The sequence below is a fragment of the Bison bison genome, unplaced genomic scaffold (genome assembly GCF_000754665.1).
Source record: "Bison bison bison isolate TAMUID 2011002044 unplaced genomic scaffold, Bison_UMD1.0 scf7180017864313, whole genome shotgun sequence".
NCBI classification, from domain to species: domain Eukaryota; kingdom Metazoa; phylum Chordata; class Mammalia; order Artiodactyla; family Bovidae; genus Bison; species Bison bison.
The window spans coordinates 2,602,400-2,620,967 of NW_011494885.1; the positions used below are offsets into that span (position 1 = coordinate 2,602,400).

Sequence of the window (18,568 nt, forward strand, 5' to 3'; positions counted from 1 at the left end):
GGCGTACGGCGAGCCGGTGGGGTTGGAGTTGGCCACTGGCCCAGCCACGTTGGCGTAGCTGATATTCAGGCAGCTGCTGCTCTGGGGATCTTCCTGTACCTTCTGCACTATGGCGCTCACGGCCTTGTGCACCTGCTCAGGTTCGCCGCTGACCGTCACCACGCGCTCCTGCAGGTTGATGCCCTCCGGCTTCTGGGACAGCTGCACCCAAGCCCCCGACTGTTCCATCACGGCCTTCACGGTCGCGCCCCCCTTGCCGATGATCAGACCCGCCGTGCTGTTGGGGACGATCAGCTTGGCCTGCGTGGGGAGCCAGAGGGAGGGTCTTTAGGGGCGGGGTCATCGAAGACTGAATGGCAATATTCGTCTAAGACTGGCCGTCTCAAGGTACTTCCCACCCCTGGCTCTCAAGTGTCCAAAATCAGACCCAGCAAGCCCCCTGGATATGCACCAGTATGGTCCTACGGGTTAGGAAAAAAAATTTTTTTAATTCAAATTTATTTTTTTGGCCACACAGCATACAGGATCTTAGCTCCTCCATCAGGGATCGGACTTGTGTCCCCTCCAGTGGAAGCATGGATTCTTAACCCTAGACCACCAGGGAAGTCCTTGGTTAGAAATATGACTTTCTTGGTGGTCCATGGTTAGGACTCTGCACTTCCACTGCAGGGGGTACAGGTTTGATTAGTGATGGAGGAACTAAGATCCTGCACACTGTGGAGCACAGCTAAAAGAAAATAAGTAAAAATAATAGTGCAGAAATACTGAAATATTTCCATATTTATTAGTTAAAAGAAAAAAGGAGCTAGTACTCCAACTCCCTTCGGTAGTCTCTCAGCCACCCTGTCCTTGGGACCCCTGGGTCCTCCTTACATCCAGCACCTAAAAGTTTAATGGCTGACCAAGTGGGAGCCCACCAGGACCCCACCCCAAGCTTGCATTGGTGCCCATGTCCTTCTATATCATTAAGTACTCTGACTCCCAGCCTCAGAAAGGGCATCATTAGTTTCACTTTACAGATGAGCCACCTGAGGCCTAAGAGGTGAAGGGACTTGCCCCAAGGTTACCCAGAAGGAACTGAAGTGCAGCCTCATGGATTACTGTTCCATTGTGCTTTCCACCCCATGATGTGGTCACCTGGATTAACCTTTCTGTTGTTATGGATTGAATTGTTGCTCCCATCGATCCTAATTCACCTCTTGAAGTCCTAACCCCTAGTACCTCAGAATATGACTGGATTTGGAGATGGGGTCTTTAAACAGGCCTTGAAGGTTAAGAGAGGTCATTAGGATGGACCCTAATCCAATATGGTTGGTGTCCTTATAAGAAGAGACTAGGACACAGACACACAAAGGGGGAGGGCCATGTGAAGACAGGAGGAGTTCTCTGGTGGCCTAGTGGTTAGAATTCCTGGCTTTCACTGCCAAGGCCCTCTGGGCTTTCATTGCCATGGCCCAGGTTCAATCCATGGCTGGGGAACTGAGATCCTGCAAGCCATGAGGTATGGCAAAAAAAAAAAAAAAGGGAGAGAGAGAGAATAAAAAGCCATTCACAAGTCAAAGACAGAGGCCTCAGAAGAAACCAACACTGCCAACACCTAGAGCTCAGAATTCTAGCCCCCAGAATCGTGAGAGAATGAATTCTGTTGTTTAAGCCACCTACTTCGTGGAACCTTGTTATTACAGCCTTAGCAATCTTATACAGTTGTCTTATCTGTGAAATGATGGTAACAAAGCTTACATCAGAGAAGATGGAGAAAACTGGTCATGTTATATGATGGTCCCCCTTCTCAGCTGTAGAGCAGCCCATCCTTTGCAGCTACAAATAGGATCAATCTTAACACCAGTGGGTATATTTCAAAACCAAATGTCTCCTTTCACATCTCCAAGAGCATTTCTACAGTGCTTCTCCTTTCCAGTGCTTCTCACATACCCCCAGACCTGTGGGTTCAATCCTTGGAAGCTCTCATCTCTGCCTCTTTGTTTTAACCCCTAAACCTGACCCCAGTGGTGTCTGGGAAATTGTGGGAGTGGTTTTGGTTGCCCAAACAACTGGGGGCAGATGCGGGCATTCAGTGGGCAGGCCCAAAGATGTTTGCACACAGTAATGTGAGAGTCAGTTCCTCGAAATGAAGAACTGTCACAGGTTCTATATGACTTTTGAATGTCCCCCTGGACATTCATGTTGGTGAAAAGCCTGTTTATAAATCTCCCAACCCAGAACTGAACTTCATGCTACATGTTAAGTACCAAGTAGTTTTTTCTTTTCCACAGTTTTAAGATCTATTGAAATTTTCAGGAATGTAACTACAGTATCAGTAAGTCAAGATAAGGCTGTATTTTGTTTTGTTCTGAATTTACCAAGAGTCATTCATCATTTTAGAAAACTATGACATCATGCAAACTATTATATATAGAACGGATAAACAACAAGTTCCTACTGAATAGCACAGGGAACTATATTCAATACTCTGTGATAAACCATAATGGAAAATAATATGAAAAAGAAGGTATATATATATGAATAACTGAATCATTCTGCCATAGAGCAGAAATTAACATAACAATGTAAATCAACTATACTTCAATTAAAAAAAAAAAAAAAACCATGACATTGGTAGTAACGCCATCTGTATCATTTAAATCTCCGTTACTACGCTCTGGATCACCGTGTTTCTTGCTGTGTCACTCAGGCCATGTTAGGTGTGAGCAGCTATTTCATTATTTCTTCTACTGTGGCCCTGCCTGAGCATTTACATATTAAAATTCATCTTGTTAAGTGTTAGCTGCTCAGTCATATCTGAGTCTCTGCAACCCCGTGGACTGTAGCCCACCAGGCTCCTCTGTCCATGGAATTCTCCAGGCAAGAATATTGGAGTTGCCATTCCCTTCTCCAGGGGATCTTCCCCACCCAGGGATCAAACCCAGGTCTCCTGCATTGCAGGTGGATTTTTTACTGTCTGAGCCACCATATTAAAACTCATTTTATAACAAATCACCTTCCTTTCATTTCTCCTTTAGGAAAAAATATTTAGGGATATAGGAAATGTACATCTGTACAATGGAAAATTACAGTCAATTTAAACCAGTTGAAGGACTGATGCTTGCTACAACATGGATGAGCCTAGAAAATGTTATGCTGTGTGAACAAAACCAGGCACAGAAGACCATATATTGTATAATTCCACTTATATGAATGTTCAGAACAGGCAAATCTATAGAGACAAAGGAGATTAGTGGTGGCTTAGGGCTGGGGTGGGGAAGAGCTAGGAGGATTGAGGGGTGGTGGCTAAAGGGATCAAGATTTCCTTTTGAGGAAATGAAACTTCTAAAATTGATTGCGGTGATGGATGCCCGACTCTGAATACAATAAAGCCACTGAATTGCATACTTTAAATGGGTCCAACGTATTTTTGTGGATTATATCTCAATACAAGTGTTAAAGATCTTAGAGATATAGATATGCTTTCTCTTTATATAAATAGGCTCATTGTATATATAATTTCAGAGAGTAAAGTGGGCATGGTAAAATATTGGGTTGGCCAATAAGTTCGTTCCAGGTTTTCCATAAAATGCAATGGAAAAACCCAAACGAACTTTTTGGCCAACCTAATATATCCAGGAGAAAGAGGACATTGGGTCCTTCAAACAATCAAACAGGGCTGAGAACTGATGCTCTACATACTGTGCTCCCTATTGATCTCTCTGACTTCAGTCTTTCCTTCCTCTCGCTAACTTCGTTGCAGACACACCAGACTCCCTGCAGTACCTCCAACTGGCCCAGCTGTGCCCAGACTCAGGGCCTTTGCACCTGCTGTTCCCTTACCTGGAGTGCTTTTCCTCGGAAAAGAGGGCTTCCCACTCTCTTCATTCATTGCACAGATGCACCCCCCCCAGAAAGCCCTTCCCTGCCCACCCAGATTATCAAAGCTCATTCATGTGTGTTTATTTTACGTCTCCATCATGGATACCTTCAGATTCGTAACTGCTAATTTCACATCTCTCGTATGATGTTGAGTGGATCCCTCAAAAGTCCAAAACGAAACTCACCTTCCTCCTCAACTGTGTTTCTGCCACAGTCTTCTTCATTTCAGCACACGGAAAATGCGTGCTACCACTACTTGGCCCCAACCTTTTGGAGTCCTCCCTTTCCTCCTTCCTCCCTTTCCTTTTGGAGTCCTCCCTTTCCCTCCCTTTCAACATCCAATCAGCAATTTTGTTGGCTCTGCCTTCAAAAATATATCCTAGATTATGCTAGATTAAAAGCGATTAAGGAGGTATAACAGCCAAATGCAGTGCATGAACATTGACTGAATCTTTAATAAAAATACTCTATACATGTAAAAGACATTTTCGACAATCTGAACGCGGACTTTTTATTTAGCAATATTATGAATCCAGTGTTAATTTTTGTAAGTGTGATAAAAGTAATATAATAATATAGGAGACTATCTTTGTTTTGGGGAGCTAGACACTTAAGTATTTAGGGGTGAAGAGTCATAAGATCTACAACTTATTTTCAAATAGATCAACAACAGGGACTTCCCTGGTGGTCCAGTGGTTAAGACTGCATGCTTCCAATACAGGGTGCACAGGTTTGATCCCTGGTTGGGGAACTAAGATCCTGCATGCCTCTCAGTTCAGCCAAAAAAAAAAAGTCAAATTGATCAACAACAAAAAGAACCCCAAAGTCAATGTGTATGTCTGTGTGTCTGTGTGTAGAGATAAAGCAAATGTTAATAATTGGTGAGTCTAAGTGCAGTGTATAGGGAGTTCGTCATACTGTTCTTTAAACATTTTCCAAATATAAAGAGAAAAAAGGTACCCATACTTCCTTTCCTTTTTCTCCATCTTGTCTTCATAGTACTTTTCCCTCTCTGACATCCTATACATTTTATTTATTTGCTTCTTTTCTGATTTCCCAGGGGAGAATTTAAGGTCCACAAGGGTAGAAATTTTTGTCTTTATTGCTTACTGCTGGGTTCTCAGTGCCTAAACAAATGCCTGGCACATACTTAACCAAGGGTGGGTGAATGTACACATGCAATGATTGTTATCCCCAGGGGCAGACCTGTATTTAAATCCCACATCTGTGGCACAGCCACCTAGGAAAACAGTCTTGCAGTTCTTCAAAAAGTTAAACGTAGGTTTTATCATATGACCCAGAAATTCCACCCTACGTATTTACCCAAGAGGACTGAAAAAAATTTCCACACATTTGTTCATTAGCAGCATAATTCATAATAGCTAAAAAGTAGAAACATCCTACATTTCTATCAATTGATGAATAAATAAACAAAATGTGGTACATCCATACAATGAAGTACTATTTGGCCACAGAAAGGAATGAAGTTTTGATACACAACGCAGTAAGGATTTGAGCTTCCCAGGTGGCCCTAGTGGTAAAGAACCTGCCATCAATGCAGGAGATATAGGAGTTGTGGGTTTGATCCCTGGTCAGAAAGATCCCCTGGAGGAGGGAATGGCAACTCACTCTAGTATTCTTGCCTGAAGAATCCCCATGAACAGAGGAGCCTGGCGGGCTACAGTCCATAGGATCACAAAGAATAGGACACGACTGAAGCGACTTAGCATGCATGCACGCACAGTATGGATGAATCTTAATGACATTATGTTAGGGGAAGGAAAGCACGACTCAGCATGCCACATTATATATCATTATGTATCTTTCAATTTACATAAGCTATTCAGAATAGGCAAATCTATAGGCACTAAAAGCAGATCACTGGTGAAAGGGGCTGGGGCAGAGGCATTGGGGAACAGAAAATGACTATTAATGGGTATGGGGCTTTTTTGGGGGTGGTGAAAATGTTTTGAAATTAGACAGTGTTGATCAACACATGACTTTGTGATTATACTGAAACCACTGAATTAAACACTTTAAAATGGTGAACTCTACAGTATGTGGATTATCTCTCAATACAGATTTTAAAGAAATCACTGGAAAAAGAGAAGTCTGACAAGTCAAGGGGATAGAACAGAAGAATGTGCAAAACCAGGCCTAAGAGTAAAGAGGGATTTAGTATGTGATACAGCATTGCAGAGCAACAGGAGAAGGATCAAAACTTTCCATCCAAGAAACTGTGCCCACCAAGGAATGGTGAAAGCAAAAGCCTTCACCTCTCTGTGCCTCCGTTTCCTCACTGTTGACATTGACATTACCACAGCTGCTCTATTCAGGTCTTGCGGATATTCAATGACTAAGGTTATTCCATGGTGGTTGGCACAGGGAAGCCCTCAGAAAACAGTAGCTGTCCTCACAATAGGCCCAGATTGCAAGACCACAGCACCTTAGATCTGCAGATGCAGTTCTATAGAATCCTGAATGTTAGAACAGTAGAATGTTAGAATAATATATTCCTCGAATCTTGGAATCACAGAGCCGTAGAATTGTAAGTGTCTCAGAGCCAGAAGGACCTCAGAGACCATCTGCCTCAGATGTTTGCAAGTCTGGAGATTTAAAAACAACAGTAACAATAACAGCAGCAGCAGCAGCCACTAACAACTGTATAAAGTAGGTACTATTATTAGCACATTTTATAGATTGGGTGGCTCAGATGGTAAAGAATCTGCCCACAATGCAGAAGACCCAGGTTTGATCCCTGGGTCGGGAAGATCTCCTGGAGAAGGAAATGACAACCCACTCCAGGATTCTTGCTTGGGAAATCCCATGGACAGAGGAGCCTGGTGGGTTACGGTCCATGGGGTCACAAAAAGTCAGATACAGCTGAGTGACTAACACATAGATTGGGAAAGGGAGGCACAGAGAAGTTAAATAACTTGCTTAAGGTCACACAGATAGTGACTAGTAAAGCCAGGATCTGACCTCAGGCCAGAGTTCAAGTTCAGATTCCCAGGACTTCTCCCCAGAAATTTGGATTCAGTGGTCCCAGGCTGGGACTCAGGCATCTGTGTGTTAACCTAGATGATTCAGATACCAGCCAGGGCTGAGAACCACCCGTCTAACCCAGAGGTGGCAAACTGGTGGTGCTCAGGCCACATCCAGCCCACAGCCACATAGTGTTTTAAAAACTGAGCCAACCTTGAAAAATCAGTTGATTTCAGATATGTTTGACTTCATTTGAAAAATGTAGAAGATGTTATAGGAAAACTCGAACAAACTTTTGGGTCAACCCAATAATGCTCCATCCTCATTCCCAAAGGGTAAGAATCAAGTGGAGCTGAGCAGAAACTACCCACTTTAGGGATACCATGATACCTCTATGATAAGGGTACATCCTCAGTCCTTTATGTTCCCTTTCTGAATTCCAGAAGCATTTCAATTTATAATCCCCAGTTTGACCCCGCTTCCCCACTGTAAAGAAAGGGAAGCTGAGCATACATAATGGAATAAGACACAGGGCAACACAGCAAGTCCAAGGCAAAAAGGGAACAGACTTGCCTCCTGACTCAAAAATCTCATAGTAACAACAATAGCAAACATTTCAAACATTAATAAACACTAGCCACTACCCTTAAATAGGTACCATTATGAATCTCATTTTACATGGAGAAATCAAGTCACTTGCTCAAGGTCCTGCAGGTAGGAACTATCAGAATAGAATTCAACTCAACATCTGACTCCAGAGTCTGAACCTTTAGCCATTATCTCTTTCATTCTTTGAAGCCCCTGAGTAACAAGGCAGAGAAAAAAATCCTGGTTCTATAACTGTTAGACTCCACTATTTCAGAGTTCCTGTGGCTTAGGGAGTGGAGTAAGACGCTCAGGGTCAGGTGCTGACCCCATTTTCCCTGCAACATGTACAAACTTTTGATGAACCCTGAGCCCCTAGTGGCCACGACGAAGCCGGAGAGAAGAGGCAGTACCTTTGCTTCCTTGCAAACTGTGGGGAAGCTGTGGCCTGCTGGTGGGAAGGGATTTAGGAAAGGGCCGGCTGGGAGCGAGGGGCGGAGTTGCTTCAGCACCAAGGACAGCAGCCGCGCTCCAAGCCTCAAACTCGCAGGTTTTGGGGGGATCACTCTGATCCGCAGTATTCTACCAGGGTTTGCTGCCCACCGTTTCCCCACGAACTCGTAGAAACTCAGACCCGTGGTCTCTCCCATCTCAGGGTAATAGGATTTCCCAGGAATCCCAGATTCCTTTTACCGAGGCTCTCTCTCTTATCTTTGCTTCCAGGCAGACGTCTGTTCAGGAACCCTCACAAGTGGCCTGTCCGCCTGCTCAGGGCTTCTGCCCTTTTGCATTGTGTGCACACGTATACGGGAATGGAGAGAGGGAGAGCAAATGCGGAGTTTACCGCCGCCAGCCCCGAGCTCTGCTTCTGCTCGGCCCCCTACCCAGTCAGGGCCATGTTGCCAGGGGCTTTACAGGAAGCCCAGCTGCCCGGTGTGCACAGTCCCGCGAGGCCCAGGAAGCAATTGATCCACTCTTGCCACATCCCTACACCACGGCTTCTGATAATGCAGGCAACCGAAAGGCTCTGCCCTCCTTCCATCCCTCCTCAAGAGGGCTGTGTAGGAGAAAGACCCGCCTCCTCGCTTCCTAAGGAAGCACCATTTTCCCAAAATGGTGGCTAAACTCCTATCCAGTAGCTATGAACAGAGCAGGTACTAGTGCTGTGTTGCCTATGGGTGGGGTGGTTACTTCCGGTGAGAACAGGAAGTGGGAAGCAGGTGGTTTTGAGAGACAATGGGATGAGGTGGAAGAGAGAAGGGGATCTGGTGAATCCTAGGAGGGAGGGATAAATAAGGGGCTGTCGGTCAGATTCTCCCAGACCTTCATTCTCCCTCTGAATCAAATCACTCCAATAAGAGGTCTGGCGTCCTTAGGCTCTCTTTATGAACCACTACTGTGTATTTGATTGACAAATATTTTTTAGCTATTATGCCATTGAAGCAGGCTTCCCAGGTGGCTCAGTGGTAAAGAATCGGCCTGCCAAATAGGAGATGCAGGTTCAATCTCTGGATCGGGAAGATCCCTGGAGAAGAAATGGCAACTCACTTTGATATTCTTGCCTGGGAAATCTCCTGGACAGAGGAGCCTGATGGGCTACAGTCCATGGGGTTGCAAAGAATCGGACAGGACTTAACAGCCAGAACACCACCACCATGCCATTGAACCCTCATCACAATCCGGTTACATGGAAGAAGTGCTTTCTCTCAAATCCCACCGGCTTTACGAAAACCCAGCCTCTATCCCTGCTAACCTGCTTGGCTCTGTCAGGATTCATTGTGGTTTGGGGTTGAAGGATATTGACCACCTCAGGCTTGGTCATTGCTTGTGGGATTTCTCGGACCTTCTCGGCAATAAAGCTGTGCACAGCATTCAAGGCCTCTGCTGTGCCCTGTACCAGGCAAACTCTCTCTGTGGTTCCTGTTGAGCAAGGAAGAGAGGGGTCACACTCATCAGAAGGAGAGTGAGTGGAATTCCTGTTTTATTATCTTCACTTCCTCTCCCTCCCTTAAAACAAACCCAGGGAATGGAAGAATGATGCTTAAGTGCTTTGCTATGCCCACAACAGCCCTGGGCAAGGGAGACAGGGCTCAGCTGCCTCTTCCCAGTCCTTGCTGGCTCTCGGTTGCTTTGGCAACCATTCACTCACTGCCCCCCCCTACCCGCCACCTTCTAGAAGCCGAGAGCTCAGGCCTGCAACGGTTGCCACAGTAACTGGAACCCCCTTATCGGTGTGGCTGGCCGGGTCCTCAGCCCACCCCCAGGGGGATGAGGGACGAGGCCCCGTTGCCTTGGCAACCCCTGAAAGCCTGCAGCGACGGCCTCTGGGCTTTTGGAGAGGATGGGGAAGGGCTGGGGGATGGGGGAGACAGCAGAGAGGCCTGAGTGCCTGCCTGGACCCACCAGATGGAGGGCTGAGGGGTGGGGGAGGGCAAGGGTGGGGAGAGGGGAGAGCAGAGTGGGTCAAAGACAACTCATGGAAGAGTGGAGATGGGGATGCAGAAAGGACGGCAGGGTGCCTCTGCTGGCGATTCTCCAGATATTTGTGGCGGTTCTGACCTGGGCTTCCTTGGGGGGGGTGTGTGTGTGTGTGTGTGTACTGGGATGGGTAGCAGAGAGAAGAGGTGCTAATTCTAGGTGATGTTGGGATATATACGTATGAGAGAGAGACTCTGGGTGACACTGACCAATGCAAATACATCTGTGAGGCTGTTTGGGTGAGTGGTGTGTGTGTGTGTGTGTGTGCCTGTATTTTCTTGGGCAGGACTGGCTCAAATATCTGTGTATGTGTGTAAAAGAAAGAGCAGGAGAGACCAGGATACAAACAGACTGCATGACATAGTGATTTCAGTAAAGACGTTTGTGTGGGGGGAAAGACTTTGGATGTCGCTGTGATGTTCAAGGTTATGTACACTATTTATAAGACTGAGCTGGGTGTGCACGAGGGTTTGAGAGTAAGAAACAAAGAATCCAAGGAAGTGGCATTGACGTTGTACAATAAATGCATAGCACTTGGAGATTGTATGACAGTGCGCCTGTGTGTGTGTGTGTCTGTGTGTGTGTGTGTTTACGTAAGGGAAAAAGATATCTGGACACCTCTGGGTGTTCAAAAGACTACCTGGACAAATGGTGTGTGGACTGCATATATACGTGCAAAGGCGCATGTACAAGTAACAGGCAAGACACTGTGAATGATGAGGGTGAACATGAGGAAGAGAAAGAAACCGACAGGCAGACCCAGATGTCAGTATGTAAGAATTGATATTTGGAGAATTCATGTATTTGTGTGTATGTGTGAGGGTCTGAATTACAGCCAGACAAAGAAGACTCCACCAGGACTGGCTGGGGTGAAGCTGTGAGTGCCTGGATGATACAGGCAAGCTAGGTGTGGTGTGTGTGTCTCCCTGGGAAGGACTCCGTTTGCAGGACCAGTTAGCTCCCTGGATCTAAATTGGGTCCTGAGTGCACCAGGCTCCATGTGCCTGCATGTCTGGGACACTTGGGGGTGAGTGTCCAGTGTCCTGTGGGTATACCAATGCAGCACGCTGGTGTTAAACCCCGATCCCTCGCTTGCCGTCGCTCAGCCTGGCATGCCAGTCTGACCATGTGTCTGGGTGTCCCCATCCTGGGTCACTGGTGTAGCTGACATCCTCCATGTCCTCTGGGCCTCTGTTTCTCACTCTTACTCCCCTCCACCCCAGAACAATGGCTTGGTCTGAGCCAAGCGTGAGTCAGCGCATAGGCTGCCTCCGTCTGGGTGTAAATAGGAAAGGGTGTGGGTCAGGGTGGGAACTTGGGGGGTGGGGTGGCCCCAGGGAGAGCCTGGCTGAAGTGGCCCTGCTCTCCATCTCTGTGAGGCTTCCTTCCAGCTCAGGGAGTCTGTGATCTCACACCCCCTTGTAATTCTTAACCAGGATCCACAGGGGCTTTGGGGGACTCAGTTAAACCCTGAAAGAATATCTAATAATAACAGCTGGTGCTTACATAACACCAATTGCCGGGCATCATTCTAAGCACTTTATATGTATATATATTTGTTCACTTTAATATATGAGGCAGGTGATATTATTAATCTTGATTTATTGCTAAGGACATTAAGGCACCTGGGTTTTGTCCAAATTCATTCAGCCAGTAGTGAAAAATCAGGGTTTTGAACCCATGGGTCTGGCTTCAAGTCTGGGCTTTTAAACATTTAGCCACCCGGTGCTAAACTTGGTGTGGGTGGAGTCTGTGCGTGTGTATGTGTTGGGGGGAGGCATACAATGATTGCAATTTTGCTTTTGTATTTTTGATGGTAAAAAAGAATACATAAGATGTTAAACTCGGCCACAAAGATGTGATAAATCAATACATTAAAAAAAAAAAGTGTCTGTATCTGTTTTTCTTCTGGGGTTAGGGTCCAGGGCTCCAGGCAGTTGTTTAAAATCCGAAGGAATTTTAGAATCAGGAGAGGTCTGGGTAAGCGACACAGAAGACTGCGCGGCTTGGGGCAGGTACCTGCTTCCTTCAGGGTCTAAGTTTCTCCATGTATGACTCGGAAGACTTGAATCTGGAGCTTGGGGGTTCCTGTACCAAGGAGGGGGCACCCTTCGTGTGTTCTGCCCCCCGTTTTGGGTTAAGGGCCACACAGATTTTTGTTTCATGGAGTAGATACATAAATGCAGACATACGTGTGTGTGTGCGTGTGTGTGTGTGAGCTAACTAGGCCCAGAGGACCCTTTCAATTTCTCCATTGTCATTTCTCACCTGCCACACTGAACAACTAACCCCCACCCCGCAGCCTTTGAACATGCTCTTTCAATCTCCCCTCATCACACTTTACTGCTCTTTACCTAGCCCACTCTTTTATTATTCTGGCTTCCTCCTCCAGGAAGCCCTTCCTGATCATCTCAGTCTGGGTCAAGTGCTCTGTCTGGGCTCTCTCCATTCTTTGGGCTTCCCCAGTCCCAGCCCTGACCACCCTAAGTCATGATTGGTATTCAGTTTATCTTCCCTACTGGGATGTGAGATCCATGAGGGTTAAGCTGGGGTGTCTCAGTCACTGCTGTGTCCCCATCTCTGTCTGGCATGGGGCTGACCTGGAGAAGATGCTCAGAGAATATGAATGAATGGAGGGTATCAACCAGAAGCAGAGAAACACATGCGAGAGCAGTAGCATCTCCATTTCCTATGTTCCTCTGGGTCCTGGGAAGTCCCAGGGATAGGACTGGGATGTAGGGCTATTCCTGCATCTCTGAGCCAGGAGCCAGCACATGCTGTATGACCTGGAAGTTCCCAATGGGGGTGGGGGTGGGGAGCAGGACTGGCTGCACATCCAGGGGCTGGGGAGAGATGCTTAGCTCACGGTGCTTGTTTGAACAGTATCTGGCCCAGGAGCGAGTCAATGACTGGCTCATCCTTTGGGGTTCTCAGCTGCCTGGCCAGTGGGGCGTGTCACTGTGTTGGGAGGGGATGACGTATGTTATGTCACAGAATGAGATCCAGGGGCAAGGAACCAAGTGTCCTTGGATGGGTGTCCTAAGCAGAGGTCTCATCCGTACCTTGTGGGCTAGAAGGGTGAGGGGAAAACTGGGCCAGGGTGGAAGAGAAAAGGGGGTTGTGCCAGGTTCCCTGGACTGTTCTCTAAACCTCTTGCCAAAGCTGCTTAGTGAGATGGGAGGCAGAGGGCGGGGTGGAGAGAGGAGACAGAGAGACAGGGAGAGAGAATATGAAATTGTCCTGACCCTGGGCTTCAGCTCTGGTGTTTGACCTAAAAAATCCAAGGGGATTAAGGATGAACTAGAACCAGCGCTGGACCAAAGACACAATTCAGGGGACCTTCCCTGGATTCCTAGATGTTGAAGCTCAGGCATTGGTCTTGGGAAAGAATTATGAAGGGGGTGAGAGATATTGAGGGGGATTAGCGAGAGGGGAGGGGCCTGGACAATTTATGATTGGAGGAATTGAGATAGAGCTGGAGAAGAGGCAGAAAATGGGCTGATTGTGGAGAGAGAGGAAAAAAGAAACGAGGAAGCTGAGACTTAGGAGAAAAAGAGGACTGTAAGGGGAGAGATGGGCAAGCAGGTGTGAAAGAAATGAGGAGCAACCCCCTGCAGAGAATGAACCCATTGAGGGCTGCAACTAAATACTGGTTGAATGGGTGACTGGAAACAGATAGTTGGAGAAAAAAAAGTGAGACTAAGAGGTAGAGGAAAAGGAAAATATGGGGAGAGAGATGGGATGACAGAAAGGGAAGGGAAGAGGAGGTGACAGAAAGGGAAAAGCAGAGACAGACAGACCGGCTGGGCGGCTAAGAGAACAGAGATGGGGGACCTCCAAAGGGAACCAGAGAGGCAGAGGAGAAAGAGGGCGTGGGGAGACAGAGAGAAGCCGATGGGAGTGGAGACTCAGGGAACAAGAGATGAGAAAGTCAGAAACAATGGGAAAGGGACTGCCCTGGTGGCCCAGTGGTCAAGACCCCGCGCTTCCAATGCAGGAGGCGCGGCTTCCACCTGTGGTTGGGGAACTAAGATCCCACATGCCGTGTGGCTCAGCCAACAGGCAAGAAAGAAAGATGACAGAGACAGAATGAGAGACATGGAAAGAACCACACAGATGGAGAACCAGTGTGACTCAGATCGGGTGAGATGGGGTGACAGAGAAATCCAAAGGGAAAGACTGAGGGTCTGTGTAACATGGATGGCTGAACCCCCAAGCCTTGAGGGACACCCCAACACCTGCCTCCTTGGCCACCCCCCCAGCTCCTCCAACAGACCCAACAGGGCAGGTGTGTGGGAATGGGTACATCTGCCACATCATGCAAATGAGCTCATGAATATGCAGCAGTCTATTGTCTTGCCCTGCCCCCACCCCCATCTGCTCAGGCCTGGCCCCTGGGGCCCAGGGCTGCTCAGTCCCCTTAGCGGGAGGAGGAGAGGCCCCCTACCACTCTCACTGCCCCTAGGGGAGCCTTCCCCACTCCTGGAGGGCCCAGATGGGAGGGATGGGAGGCTGGAGCAAGCGTGCCCCAGGGTTGGGGCTCACCCGGATAGAAGTCTTTGGACTTGGAGAGCTTGATGGTGGCTCCCGTCTCCTTCTGCAGCTGCACGATGGTCTGCCCACCCTTGCCGATGATAGAGCCCGCAGCGTAGCTGGGGATCAGCACCTTCAGGAAGTATTCACCTTCCTCTGCAGGGGCACACAGCAGGGAGGGGAGTCAGGAGAGAGGGGTCTTCACCTTTGGATAGTACCTCCTAGGAGGCACTGGCATGGGCTGGGCTGGAAAACCCACTGTGATCACAGTAACATACAGGAGCAAGGACTCAAGAGAACAGCAATAGGGAAACAATACACGTAATGATCCTCATTCACTCATTCATTCAGTCATTCCACCAAGAATTCCTGAGCACCTGCTCTGTGCTTGGCACTATTCTAGAGAAACAGCCATGAAGAAAACAGACAAAGATCCCTGATTTCGCAAATAAGGTCAAAAGAGTTTTAGTGATTCAGCCAAGAGCACACAGTTACATTCTTCTAGAGCAGGGGAGACAAGACAGTGCATTTCATGTTGTCGGATGGCGGTAAGTACCGAGGAAACAAAAAGAGGCAGGAAAGAGGATGGGGTGCTGGACTGTCAGATCCGGTGGCTAGGAAAGCCCATCCCAAGGATACAGCATTCTTTGTCGAACAGACACTTCCATAGTACCTAATACATACTAGACTCTGTTCCGAGTAATTTACAAATATCATTTTCACACTGATGCTAAGAGGGAGGTACTTAAAAAAAAAACCAAAAACGTTCCAGAGACGAGGAAACAAAGGTGAAGGGATTTCTCCCACTCACACAGCTAGTAGATGGTGTCACGTGTGTGCTCAGTCGCTTCAGTTGTGTCCGACTCTTTGCGACCCTGTGGACTGTAGCCTGCCAGGCTCCTCTGTCCATGGGATTCTCCAGGCAAGAATACTGGAGTGGGTTGCCATGCCCTCCTCCAGGGGATCTTCCCAACCCAGGGATCGAACTCACATCTCTTGCATCTCCTGCACTGGCAGGTGGATTCATTACCATTAGCAACATCTGGGTACCCATCAGGTACCGCCTGGGTAGTGCCACCTGGAAGTGGTAGAGCTGAGATTTGAGTCCCACCTGGCTCCAGAGTCCCTGCTCTGAACCATTAAAATACACTGTTTCCCGTCTGTGGAGGAGGGAACAGACCAGAACCACGTGGCCATGTGGAGGAAGGGCAAGTGCAAAGGCCCTGGGGTGATGGTGTGCCTGGGCTGTGAGGGTGAGATGTCTAGTGTGGCTGGGGCTGAGTGAGACAGGACGGGGAGGAAATGAGGGCTGAGAGAGGTGGGGATGGTGGTGGGGTGTTCAAGCTTGTGGACCAAGGTGGTTTTTCTTCCAGGTGAGACGGGAGCTTCGGGAAGGCTCTGAGCAGAGGAGTTCAGTTGTGTCCGACTCTTTCGTGACTCCGTGGACCATAGCCCATCAGGCTCCTCTGTCCATGGGATTTTCTAGGCAAGAGTACTGGAGTGGGTTGCCATTTTCTTCTCCAGGCAATCTTCCCAACCCAGGGATCAAACCCGAGTCTCCTGCAAGTCTCCTGCATTGCAGGCAGATTCTTTACCGCTGAGCCACCAGGGAAGCCCCATGTGTGATGTCTTAGGTTTTAAAAAGATCCCCGTGAGGCCCATGAAGGGAGCAGACTGTGACAAGCACAGGTGGAAGACCCCAGTAAAGAAGCAACTGCAATAGTCCAGGCAGGAAGTGACGGTGGTCTGACTGGTGGAAGCAATGAGGCGGGAGGGGAGCAGAAGGCTGGACTCTGGAGAGGCTCTGACACTCATTACTGACCTGGTGCTGTGTTGAGAGCTTTGCCAGCTTGATCTCACCCATTCCTCACAACCTCCCAGTGAGGGAGGGAAAATGCGCTCCATTTTATTTATTTTTTTAATTTTTCCATTGCAACATGTGCTTAGTTGCTCAGTCGTGTCTGACTCTTTGCAACCCCATGAAGCCCGCCAGGCTCCTCGGTCCATGGGGAATCTCCAGGCAAGAATACTGGAGTGGGTTGCCATACCCTCCTCCAGGGAATCTTTCCAACCCAGGGATCAAACCCAGGTCTACCACAGTGCAGACAGATTCTTTACTGTCTGAGCCACCAGGGAAGCCCAAGAACACTGGAGTGGGTAGCCTATCCCTTCTCTAGGAGATCTTCCCAACCCAGGAATTTGAATCGGACTGGGGTCTCCTGCATTGCAGGTGGATTCTTTACCAGCTGAGCTACCGGGGAAGCTCCCTCATTGCAACATAGTTTATATATATGTTTTTGTTTAGTCACTAAGTGGAGTCGGACTCTTTGTGACCCCATGGACTGAAGCCTGCCAGGCTCCTCTGTCCATGGCATATCCCAGGCAAGAATACTGGAGTGTGTTGCCATTTCCTTCTCTATTATTTTTTTTATTATTATGTTTTACTTATTTTTTATTTTTATGTTTTGATATGGGCCATTTTTTAAGGTCTTCATAGAATTTGTTACAATACTGTTTCCACTTTAAGTTTTGTTTTTTCCCTGGTTTAGCTCCCCAACCAGGAATTGAACCCACACCCCCTCCATTAGAAGGCTAATTCTTAACCACTGGACCGCCAGGGAAGTCCCCTCCATTTTTACATAAGGGGAAATGGAGACACAGAGGGGCACAAAGAAGTTAAGGTACCAGCCCAAGGGCACCAAGACAGTTGCTGGGTTGAGATTCAAATGCAATTCTGATTCATTCTTGGTCCACCCATGCTTAACACTTTTCCCTGCTGGCAGCTGAAGACCAGTATGCACCAGGACAGTCTCCAAGACCCTGAGGTGGGAGGCGGCACCAAGAGTCCTTAATAAGGCTTTGGTCATTCTTTGTTATAAACCAATTTTCTTGGTCATGTGCAAAGCGCTTTGTTAATGCAGTCTCAAGGCAACTGCCTAACCTCTGCAATCTTCTAATCAAACTGTTGCCCCCGTGTCCTCCCAGGGAAAAAGTCAGGAACCTTCTAAGTCTGATTTGTGATTTGGCCCCGCCCTGTTTTCCAGCTTCACATTCTTATCTTTATCCTGGCACACTAGATCCACCTTCCTTTTTGCTCCTCAAACTTCCCTTCTCCCTCCCACCTCAGGGCCTTTGCACATTCTCTTTGTCTAGAACTCCGCTCCCCCAGGTGGCTCAGTGGTAAAGAATCCACCTGCCAGTGCAGGAGGCACAGGAGACACGGGTTCGTCCCTGGGTTGGGAAGATTCCCTGGAGGAGGAAATGGCAACCCGCTACAGTATTCTTGTCTGAAGAATTCCATGGACAGAGGAGACTGGTGGGCTACAGTCCGCAGGGTCACAAAGAATGCCCCTCCCCCAGAGAATTCCTTTTGTGCTTCAAGTCTCCCCTCAAATGTCCCATCTTGGAACTTTCCCTGGAACCCTAGGGAGGGGATGGATCTGTGTTTCAAGGCTTCAGAAGGATGTACCATGGTCCAGTGTGGGCCACGTCACTGAAGCTCTTCCTCATGCCCAGGGACTCACAAAGCACCCAGCCCATAGTAGGCATATAATAAACCTTGGGAAGGGCTTCCCTGTTGGCACGAATGGTAAAGAATCTGCTGCCAATGCAGGAGATGCAAGAGACACAGGTTCAATCTCTGGGTCAGGAAAACCCCCTGGAAGAAAAAACGACACCCCACTACAGTATTCTTGCCTGGAAAACTTCATGGGTAGAGGAGCCCGGTGCGCTATAGTCCACAGGGCTGCAAACAGTGAGATGCGACTGAGCTCACACAAATCCTGGGAAAGAGAAGGGACAAGCCAGGCCATTTGGTTTCCGAAGCTTAAGGTCTCGGAACATCATCCCCCAGTGACTTTCAACTTTTTCTTTTAAGCGACGGAAATGTAGTTTCAACATCTCCAGTGAAACTCCAACATCCAGAGCAGATAAAAGAGAAACTGCTCTGTTAGAAGCATGGGGCAGGGTCCTGGGGGCTGGGAGCCCTGCCCATCTCCACTTGGTCCCTTAAGAGTGAAAGTTCTGGGTTCCCCGGCAATTCCCTGGTGGTCCACTGGTTAGGACTCTCTATTTCCACGGAAGGGGACACAGGTTTGATCCTTGGTCTGGGAAATAAGAACTC

At 48.0% G+C, this 18,568-nt stretch overlaps 1 protein-coding gene across 1 annotated transcript in view; it reads right to left on the reverse strand.

The window, feature by feature from the left end:
* The window catches only part of NOVA2 (neuro-oncological ventral antigen 2), a 29,635-nt gene that overhangs the window by 4,357 nt on the left and 6,710 nt on the right, over window positions 1-18,568 (reverse strand). Inside the window, 3 exon segments of the mRNA XM_010852707.1 lie at window positions 1-300; window positions 9,188-9,354; window positions 14,458-14,601. Of these exon segments, the coding sequence (XP_010851009.1) occupies window positions 1-300; window positions 9,188-9,354; window positions 14,458-14,601 (611 nt within the window).